Here is a 10,495-nt window from a genome sequence, read left to right as displayed (position 1 = left end):
AAAAAAAAAAAAAAAAAAAAAGTCAATATTTGGTTGGACCGCCTTTCGCTTCGATTGCAGCACACATTTGCTGTGGCATCTGTCCAAAGCTGCATCTTGTATTGATGATGGGAGACTGAGTGAAGTCTTCTCCAGCACATCCTAAAGATTCTCAAAGGGTCCAGGTCTGGACTCTGGTGGTCAATGTGTGTGAAAATGACGTCTCGTGCTCCCTGAACCACTTTCACGATTTGAGCCTGACGACTCCTGGCAGTGTCGTCTTGGAACGTGTCCATGTCACCAAAGAAAGAAGGTAAATGGACTGTACTCCTACGTCACCTTTCGATCTTATAAAGACACTTGAAGCTCTTTACAACACTTACCCATTCATACAGCACTCTACTAGATCTATACAAAAGAATAATCAGTGTTTTATCACGTTCATACACTGATGGGACACACAACAGCAGCAATGGAGGGGTTCAGTGTCTTGCCCAGGGACACTGGCATGCGACTGCTGGTGGAATCAAACCCCCAACTCTCCCATTAGAGGATGACTGCTCTAACCAATCAGCCACAGCTACCCCACAGATGGAATAACCTGGTCATTCAGTATATTCAGGCATTGTTTGGGCACATAACGTTGCTGAACCTAGACCAGACCAACTGCAGCAACTCCAGAACATAGACTGCCCCACAGGCTTGTACAGTAGGCACAAGGCATGATGGGTGCATCACTTCAGCTGCCTCCCTCTCTTTGCCTCTCCCACCGTTCTTCCAGGTTTTAATAACGTGTTCGACAGTTAACTCAATTTTATCAGTTTCATTAATTTATGCCAATAGTGTGACCCTTTGAAACAAATCAACATATATACACAACCACAGGAGGGGACTGTCCAAAGGTTGTTTAACAAATGAGCTACTCACTGCATCCGTTAGGGTTAAACTTGCCAGATGAAACAATCACCCGTGCAGTAATTATTCAATGGGAGGCTCTTACCTCTTTGCTGGGTTAAATCCAGGTGGTGACCTTATATTTTTTATTTTTGGCATAGCAGTGCAATTTAATCGTTAAAGATAATACAGTCAGTTCTTCGGCTCTACCTTCCCCATGAGATGCAGGCGATCCTCGGTCGGCGAGTCGAGGTTTCTGAGATCCAGAGGAACTTCCACTTCTCCCAAAAAGGTGTTCCTGCTGAGACGGCCGCGATGCCAAACGGACATCAACACGGAGCGAGCGACCAGCTGAGAGCGGCTGACTGAATACTGGAGGGGAGAGAAAATGTCCGTCAGAAGCCCGCCTCGCTTCAGAGGTGTTAAATAAAAATCAAAAAACACGGATTAAAGAAGAACAGAGTTTTTTTTGTCTGACGTTTGTAAAGTTTATATAAAATCTAAAGTTATAGGATGCACTTGTTGCTACTTTTCCCATCATTGCAGTTTTTAAGCCGACTCAACTGGAAGCAAAACTCAATATTTGACAGCAGCTGTACTTATTTGCCAAGTCAATATGGAAGTCATGGTCGCCTGCACGCAGGTGTGGTTATTCTGAACAGGCCAAGAGCGACGAGGTCAGTCAGGGAGTGTCAAACAGCTCAGGTGCAAAGCATCACCTTCAACGTTTCATTGTAGACGGGGTTGATGGTGTTTTTCTTGACGCTGGTCTTTCTCTTGCTCTGACGAGATTTGTCAGGGAGCAGATAACATTTAACGTAACTGAAACAGAAAAACAACAAAATAACGTAAAATCTCTTTTCTTTGGCCACAACTACCAGAGTTCTGCAGCGTTTCCTGACAAAACGAGTGGGAAAAAATAAAAATAAAAAAATCTGTTGAAATTCAATTTCCTGTGAAGCTCAGCTAATCACACAGGGATAGGTAGAGGCCATGTAAACAAAGAAATCTTTAATCTGCGGTGATCAAAGCCGTGGCATCACTGAGGAGATAAGACTTTTTACAAACATTTTCAAAGTTAAAGTCTGAGCAAACTGTTTCAAAGTGTTTAAAAGTCGGGAGTTGAAGACTTACGGGTTGGAAAGCTGTCGTGAAGCATCCCCGAAGGCCAGCTCGTGACACTCCTGGATGAACACGTGAAGACTCTGAGTGTGTTCGTCGTACTTCACGGAGAAGACGACGTCGCCGCTCACCTCCACGCTCTCAAAGTCTCCCGAGTCACTGTAAATACTCGTCAGGCTGCCCAGCGTGCTCTGCTCAAATTCACAAGAATCATTGACGTCTGCGTTTGTTCACGGACAATTATTGACTAAATCAGCAAATTATTAGTCAGGCATTTTGTAAAAGCTGTGTGGAGTTTTGTCAATATCTAAATTAAGTGAACCACAAGGTTTAGAACCAGCAGCTTTGCTTAAGGAACTTAAAAAGTACCGGACATAAGAAATCCAGAGTTTTATGACCCGAGTCCTGCAGAACGTGAGAAACGTTTCTACCTTTGAGCCCTGCAGGCTGGAGGAGCTCCGTGCGATCGTCATCTTGTGAAAGCTCACCAAGCGGTCGATATCTTCTTCCTCGTCTTCACCATCCTGCAGCACCATGAGAACATTTGGTGGACTTAATATCTTTACTCACATTTGTCAAACAGATTTATAGCTAAAAATCTGACGGACACAAAAAAGGAATATAAAATTATTGTAAAATATAGTTCCGTCTTCAATCTTTAAGTGTTGCAGATTTCGTTCATTTTAAATGAACTTTGTGTTTTTAAGAAAATCTTCCCGAGATGAGCAACATCCTCCTGGTTTATGAAACAATATTACACCTCTCGTCTTCAGGACAACAAATTAGTTTGCTTTTAAATTTAGCACAAACAGTTTCCATTAAAAGGTGATGAGCACCTGTTTGATCAGTTTAAACAATCTAAACTCGGCACTCGTGCTCCGTTTAAGATTAAAAACACGTCAGGCATTTAGTTGAAGGTTATAACTAAACTGTACAAGAAAACTCAGATGTTCATCTTCTCCTCAGACTCACCTGAGTGTCCAGGCCAGGTACAGAGCGGCTCCTGTTGCCCATCGAGGCTTCTGATGCGTCGCATCCATCACGAAGGTCCAGTGTTGATAAACACTCTAATAAAACAAGTTAAATTAAAACGAGTGTTTCACTCAACAGTGGACATCTATAATAAACTGCTCACCTGTGGGTTTTGGGGCTCGTTTGATACTTTTCTTAAAGATTCGATCAACTTCAAGCTCCACGCTCAGATCAGCTGGTTTCTCTTCCTGCAGGGACAGAGAGCTGCGGTCAGAAAACAGAACGACAAGAATAAAAATAAATTTATTTATTATTTTTTTTTTTTTTTTAAAAAGGAGGAAGAGAAATTCTCACAGTTCTGGAGCCACCGTGTGTGCTTAAAGGAGCTGCTTTGACTGGAACAGTCAGACTGGAAACAACGGATCCTGCTGGGCTAGACCGAACAGAACTGTGATCTCTGGATAAAAAAAGCAAAATAAAAAAAAAAATAAAAATAAAAGAATTGACACGATTCAGATCCATTTTCTGGCACAAAATTCATTCCTCAGTTTTTGTTCTACTTCAATAATTGATGGGTCAAAACATTCAGCTCATTCAGGACATTTCGGCTGTGACTTGGCATTCGTACAAGTTTTACTTTTTGAAAAATACAGTTTAGCCATGTTTTTCCTCATTAAAAATTAATGGTGCCCTCTTCACACCCTCCATTAAACCTGTGTTGTTTACATCCTTCTACTCATTTCAGCTTTTGTTCTGGTTTTGCTTTTTACAGCTCCTTTCAGCCTCTTTCTGCCAATTTCAGCCTTTGTTTTTTTTTTATGCTAATTTTGGCTTTTTTTCCTGCCTTTTCATATTTCTAGTTATTTTTCAGGATTTCTTTTACTTGCTTATACACATTTTTATTCTTTCAAATAATTTCAACTTGCGCCTTTCAGCCATTTTTTTTTTTTTTGCCAATTTCAGCTTTTTTTTTTTTTTTCCCCAATTTAAGAGGTTTGAAATGTATTCAGCCTCTCAGCCCATCTCTTATTCAGCTGATTTCTGCTGCTTTCAGCAAATGTCAGCCGATTAAATTCAACTTGCATCAACCCGATTTTAAACTTCTTCAGCAGCTTGCAATGCAACGCAATTTCTCTTTAGTCTCCATCCATTACTCATCACTGAACATTTAGAGTTTTGGAAACTTAACTTTAAGATAAAATAAATAGGACATTATTTCAGGTCTTTATCTGACCCAGCTGTATTTGTCTAATAGATATGTGGGTTGAAGAGACTGAACTGTTCCTTACTTCAAATGTTAAGTCAGAGTGGTGCTTGTTGGAACAATGATCTGAGAGTTTACCTCGGCTTCTCAGGAGTCGTACGACCAGATTCAGTCTCAGCTTTGTCACCGATGCTGCCGGCGTTTTCTGCAGACTCCGTGTTGTTCAGCGTCGGCTTTGAAGGAACATTACTCAACTCCAGTGATTCCCTTGAAGCAATGGATCCTGAGTTCTTATTTGACTGACTGTCAAAAATAAAAATAAAATAAAGAAAAAAGGATGAACTAGTCCTAATGCATGTTATGAAAAATACTGAACAGACTAATACCTCGGGTTAACTGGCAGAGCTTTCTGTCTGGGCAGAGGCACTGGTTTGAGAACATCAGCGTTCTTTTCAATTCTCAAGAGAACCTCTCCCGTCGTCTCACGCTTTTTAACTGCAACTTTTCAGAAAAACAAACTTGACGTCAGACACAATCGCTCCAGTTGAAATAAAACAGCAGCTGCAGCTACGACAGGGAAGGTGCCATTGAACGGCTGATAATCACTTCCTGTTCCTGGACTAACCTGGTGTTCTTCTTTTCAGGGAGACCCTCACCAGGCTGTGTCCAGGAGCTGCAGAGAAACGGTTGATCCTTTGATTGTAGAACCAATCCCCAGTCCTCTTCTTTAAATCCCTACAATTTGTTACACATACTTTAAAGTCTGGAAATTATACTCAATAGAATTATAGATGAGTGAGGAGTAGCACTGCTTGAAATGACCAAACAGTTCTCAGAGAGCTGTGTCACAACAAAAGAAGTTACATACAGGACAGATCATTAAAACACATTTACTATAAACAGAACCGTTTTCCACACATGATCTTCTTGACTAGTTGTTAAAGGTTTTACCATGTAATAAAATGGAATCACCTTAAATCATTAAACACCCCTTATAAATTCAATGATTTCAGGTTTAATATTTTCCTGCTTTAAAACGTTGAAAGTTATGAAGAAACCGATTATTTGGGTGCATCCCGGTGTCAAAACATTCATTTCTGCACCGAAAATAAAGAGTTGTTCTAAACTTTTTTTTTTTTTTAAGGGTAAAGCAAGTCTCTTTTCCAAAACAGGTTGGTAATAAACACACATCAGTTTTAACTCTTCCCATCATAGTAGACTACATTATATGGTCTGGAGGCAGAGGCATAGTCAAAAAGACAGGAGACAGAACTGGCTGAAATGAAGATGTTGAGGTTCTCCTTAGGATAAGATCAGAGGTACAGCACAGGTTGAACAACTGGGAGATAAAGTTAAAGAGGTCAGACTGAGATGGTTTGGACATGTCCAGAGGACGGACTGTGGGTATATTGGTAGAAGGATGTTAGAAATGCAGCTGCCAGGAAAAAGACAAAGAGGAGATATATGGATGCAGTTAAGAGGACAAGGTGGTTGGAGTGAGGACAGAGTGAGATGGAGGATGACTCGCCGTGGCCCTGAAAGAAAAAGCTGAAAAAAGAAGATGGTGGACTACGTCTGAGGAACTGTGCTTCTTCAGAAGAAAGTAAACACTGATGTAAGGAGATACTTTTATTGACTGAAATCTAAAACTGTTTATAGCAGTCATTACAGCAGACTGGTAAATAACTCGTCTGAGAGAATAAAATAAAAACAGCTTGGAGGAGAGATTCTCCAAAATGTCCAGTTAACCCATCTGCTGCCTTAAAAAGTGTAGAAGCTGTTTAAATGGATTAAAAAAAAAAAAAAAAAAAAAAAAAAAAAAAAAAAAAAAAGTGTGACTACAGATTCTAGTAGATTACAGAAAACAAAATGTCTTACGATTCTTTTGTACACACGCTGCACAGCCAGGACCCGCTGGGCAGGAATGTTTGGCAGTTCCGGCACACAAAGTGATTGCACATCTGACACCGGCTGGAGAAAACTGCCAGGCGGCTCAGCGGCTCCTGGCATCGGCCACAGCTGTGCTCGCTGTATTTTCTGCTGCCGTGTTTGGCTCCTTTCCTCTTGACTTCCAGCAACTCCGTCTTCAGCTTCCTGAGATAAAATAATCAGTAAGATTGATGACATGCACTTTAAAAACAGGAATGGGTAAAAAAAAAAAATAATAAAAAAAATACTTAGAAACAATTCAGCATTAAAATAAAGAAAATCTTAAATTACTTCACAAATAGGAATAATGAAAACAATACGTGCTTATTACATTTCATCTATTAGTTGTAATATTGAGATAAAAAAAAAAAACTAACTGACCCACGCTGGAAAATTAGAGGAATTTGTTCATTTTGAGTAAATCTTATTTTTATAAATTCGCCATTAATCTTTAAAATGATGAGAGTTGATTCATAATCCATCAAACTAGTTTTGTTTGAGTGCCGGCTTGAAAACTTGATTTGCACAAGTAGAATGATGTCATCGGCAGCCGTATATTAAATAAATAATAATAAAAAAAAAAAAAAAAAAAGGGATAATTCCCAAACTTCAGTGACAAACATTATACAAAGAGATTTCCCGTGAGAAAAATGGTCAATTTCAAAAAGGAAATAAGGATCATAAAAACAAAAAGGATTATTTCTGAAGACGGTTTAAATTAAGACTCCATGTCATTTTATTTACAGGGATAGCCAGATAGTGGTTTTATGGACTAACTTTTTCAAGCAAATCACGGTTATGAAGAAAATCTTTTTCCCTTTGTGTTTTGCACCGCAGCCTGTGCTCATTCCGATTCATCTCGCCAGCACAGATCACATGGGTGACCCTTCACATCGAAACAAGGATTAAGTCACAAGGTGGTATGTTGAGATAAAAGCAGCTATACTGCAGACATTGAAAACAGCCAAATTAGCATTTTGTGTGTGTAAAATTGAATAAATGCCATGTCTGTGTGTCCCTTGAATGAAATGGTCAAAAATGTAATCCTAAAGATTGTTTTGAAGCAGCAGAAAAGCCTTAAAGATGCTTCTTTCTCTGTGTGCAAGCAAAACCCAGCTGTAAATCATCATCCAAATACAGCTGGTTCTCTTAAATGACGTCAAAGAAATCATCCTTAGAATACACCAAAAATATGAAAATGCGATTCAGACCAATTTTCCTGAGCAGCAAGACAAATAAGATTATCTAGGTATCAAAACATGGCTTAAAATGCCATCCATCTATCTTTACCCACTTCTTCCTGTCTGAGTCACTGGTGCCCATATTCAGCCATCACTGGGGGACACCCATGACAGGTCTCCAGTCCATCACAGGGACAAAAACCATTCACTTCTCACTCACACCAAGGGACAATTTAGAGTTGCCATTCAGTCCAACATGCATGTTTTTGGTCTGTGGGAGGAAACCGGAGCACCCGGAGAAAACCCACACATGCAGAGCAAAACATACAAACTCCACCCAGAAAGGCCCCGGGCCAGGATTTGACCCGGCAGCCTGCTCACCGAGAGGCGGCAGCTCTACCAACTGCGCCGCTTACAAAGCTAGGAACCTGGAAATGTATTTTGTTCATTTTGACCAAATCCAGCTTCATCCTCCGTTCGATATAATGGGTCAAATTTCCAGGTTGTCCAGCAGACAACCTCAACAGAATCCCGTTTGTTTTCGCTGTCCACAACCTTTTATAATAAAGAAGGCAAAAAAATAAATAAAAACAACATTTTAATTTAATATTGCACAGTATACAAAGTTTATTATATACAATTGTTCCCAGTCAGATCTTGTGAACTGCTTGGAATTTCCAAGTTACTGGGAGGCAGACTCTCAGGAGCTGCTGCAGTGAACTTCCTCGTTCTCCTCCTCCTCATCCATGTCATCAGACTTGGGAAGAGAGGCACTCGTCGCGTATTTAAAAGCAAGGATAAACCTCAAGACACTTCAATTACCCACATATACAAGCACGTGCACCCCCCCCCCCCCCCCCACACACAGAAGCAAGTTTCTTTCAGCTGCTCCATTCTTCTGCATGAAAGACATGGCGATTTGTTTTACGCAGGATGCCCTTCCTGACGCAACCTGGGCTCAAACCCACAACCTCAGGATTACACGACAGCAGCAATGACCTCCAAGCTACTGCAGCCCCTCAATATTTAATCTAGTTTTTTTAAGCTTGCCATTACCATAACTTTTTGAATGTTCGTGATATCGGAAAAGTTTTAACGGTTTTTGAAAAATGAGAAAATGCACTTTTCAGCCAATATAGGCTTATTATGGCTACCAGACTCCTGCTGTTGCAGGAAGCCCATGAAACAGACGCTCTGTACCCCTCCTCCCACAGACTCCTCATGCAGGACATTGGGGCAAAATGTGAGACTGTCCTGCCAAAATTGGTATGGTTGAAAATACATGCCCCACTCCCCCCTTCATTTTTACAGATGATGAAAATCCACTGCAGCGACAGAACCGGCGATCCCTGTGCGCGTGTATACATTCTGTTGGAGTAAATGTCTCATCTTTGTTGCGTGGCTCCTAGTGTAAATTTGAACAGTGCACCATGTACTATGCAAATAGAACAGTGTTCAATACCACTCCTAAATAGCTCGAGTATCGACACACCAGAACACGGAGCAACCTATAACCCTCAATAAATATGAAGGACTTAAAACTGAAATCCAGTTTAACCTGGACTAAAGAGATGTTTGCAGGACATGTTGCCATGGTCATGTACACTGATAAGAATTTCTAATAACTTGATTTAAACTCAAGTTGGGACACTCGTCTCACCGTACGCGCTGCTCCTCGACCAGCCTCAGCTCCTCGTCTCGCCGCAGCACCTCCAGGATCATCTCCCGCTCCGAGTCAGACAGGTAACCCAGGTTGATCAAATCAGGAGCCTCCGGCATGGCGTCCTCACCCAGAACCGTCGGGGGGGCAGGTGAACTTGTTCAGCCTTGTTAACGCTGCATTGAGGTCCCTGGAGATTCAATACAACAGGAATGGACCGGAAAAATTAAGTTAAACTTTTATACAGCTCTTTATATAATAAAACAAAAAAGGTACAGGATCTGGCGAATGCTGGATTAATTCCTGTAAACAGTAAAAGCACACATTTAATCATGAAATGAAACTGAAGGAGTAAATCTGGAATAAACTTAGTCCTCAAAACAAACCAGTCAATGATTAATTGATGGAAAAAAAGCAGGATGTGGTTTTTAAAATCCCACAGCAAGCCTCTGTTTGGGTTAAAGGTTGTTTCTTCAGTCCGAGAGGCTAAAACAACATGAACTTGGCTTTCATGAAGGGTTCCCACCCTTAAAGGATACAGAGGACAAGCACTTCAACATCTGCCATCTGAAACTCATCATGTGCCTTTATAATAATAAAAACAGAAAGTGGAGCATTACTGCATGTAACACACATTTTCCTCATCGTTTAAATGCCAACTAACTCAAGCTCAGCAGTCAAAACCTGCAGGACAGCTTCTTTTAAAAAAGGAAAACATCAATTTGTAGCAGGAAATGGCGCTTGTGTTGTTCCTTCATCTCTAATGCACCTGTTAACATTACAATAAGTTTTAAAACCACTGCACTGCAAGTGGCTACAACAAGCAAAACTGACAAGAGCATGCTTTAACTGTTAAGTGACGGCGATTGTTCTTATTACAGCCTTCGTTTTCCTCGATGTGTTCGGTTCAAATTCAGATTTAAAGCGATTAGAAAGCCCACCGTTAGCCGCTAACGGTTACGTTCAGTCGAGTCGACGTACGTCAAAATAAAAAATAAAAAAAAAACAGTACATTAAATTATCCACGTCAGAATCAACCCAGTCTGGTTTAAACTCGCAGTAAAAAGGCTAAAATGAAAAATTGTTATCTTTACAGCCAGTCTGTAAAAATGAGGCTAATTGAGGATTAGACACACCTGCTGCTGCTGCTGGTGGGGAAAAGTCGACAACACTCCGCTTTTATCCACAATATTCTGACACAACCGCGACAAAAACTCATGACAATAAACTGAACCGACTACATTTATCGCCCACGACCCTCATCCGTTACCTCGCCCTTGTTCTCGTCTCCTGTCGACAAAACTCCCGCTCGTGAAGCCGACGCTTTCTTCTCCTTTTCTTTGGATCCCAGCGAAGCGCAGGTGTTGCGTCGCGCTACTTATCCCCCGAACTTGTGCTCCCGCCTCACGTCTCGGGAGCGCGCGCAAGTAAATATTTTTGCTGCGACTCTAAAGTTAAACGATAAGTTGATCGCTCACAACACAAACTAACAATAATCACACGAAAACATTAAAACGCGTTACTATTTTGAGGGTTATTAAGTCGAAGTCGACG

General features: G+C 40.9%; 1 protein-coding gene across 1 annotated transcript in view; it reads right to left on the bottom strand.

The window, feature by feature from the left end:
- The window catches only part of sytl4 (synaptotagmin-like 4), a 13,202-nt gene extending 3,109 nt beyond the window's left edge, over positions 1-10,093 (bottom strand). Inside the window, exons 1-13 of the mRNA XM_037675219.1 lie at positions 10,078-10,093; positions 8,942-9,131; positions 6,050-6,265; positions 4,797-4,906; positions 4,558-4,672; positions 4,310-4,474; positions 3,322-3,424; positions 3,131-3,215; positions 2,968-3,062; positions 2,427-2,519; positions 2,008-2,186; positions 1,593-1,695; positions 1,084-1,245 (exon numbers count right to left, since the gene is read on the bottom strand). Of these exons, the coding sequence (XP_037531147.1) occupies positions 1,084-1,245; positions 1,593-1,695; positions 2,008-2,186; positions 2,427-2,519; positions 2,968-3,062; positions 3,131-3,215; positions 3,322-3,424; positions 4,310-4,474; positions 4,558-4,672; positions 4,797-4,906; positions 6,050-6,265; positions 8,942-9,060 (1,545 nt within the window). The 5' untranslated portion in view covers positions 9,061-9,131; positions 10,078-10,093. The remainder of the gene's footprint in view (positions 1-1,083; positions 1,246-1,592; positions 1,696-2,007; positions 2,187-2,426; positions 2,520-2,967; positions 3,063-3,130; positions 3,216-3,321; positions 3,425-4,309; positions 4,475-4,557; positions 4,673-4,796; positions 4,907-6,049; positions 6,266-8,941; positions 9,132-10,077) is intronic.
- Between the last annotated feature and the right edge of the window lie 402 nt (positions 10,094-10,495).

Source organism: Nematolebias whitei, chromosome 4 (assembly GCF_014905685.2).
Source record: "Nematolebias whitei isolate Nwh7 chromosome 4, NemWhi1, whole genome shotgun sequence".
In the NCBI taxonomy this organism is placed as follows: Eukaryota; Metazoa; Chordata; class Actinopteri; order Cyprinodontiformes; family Rivulidae; genus Nematolebias; species Nematolebias whitei.
This window is presented reverse-complemented; position numbering and strand designations above follow the sequence as displayed.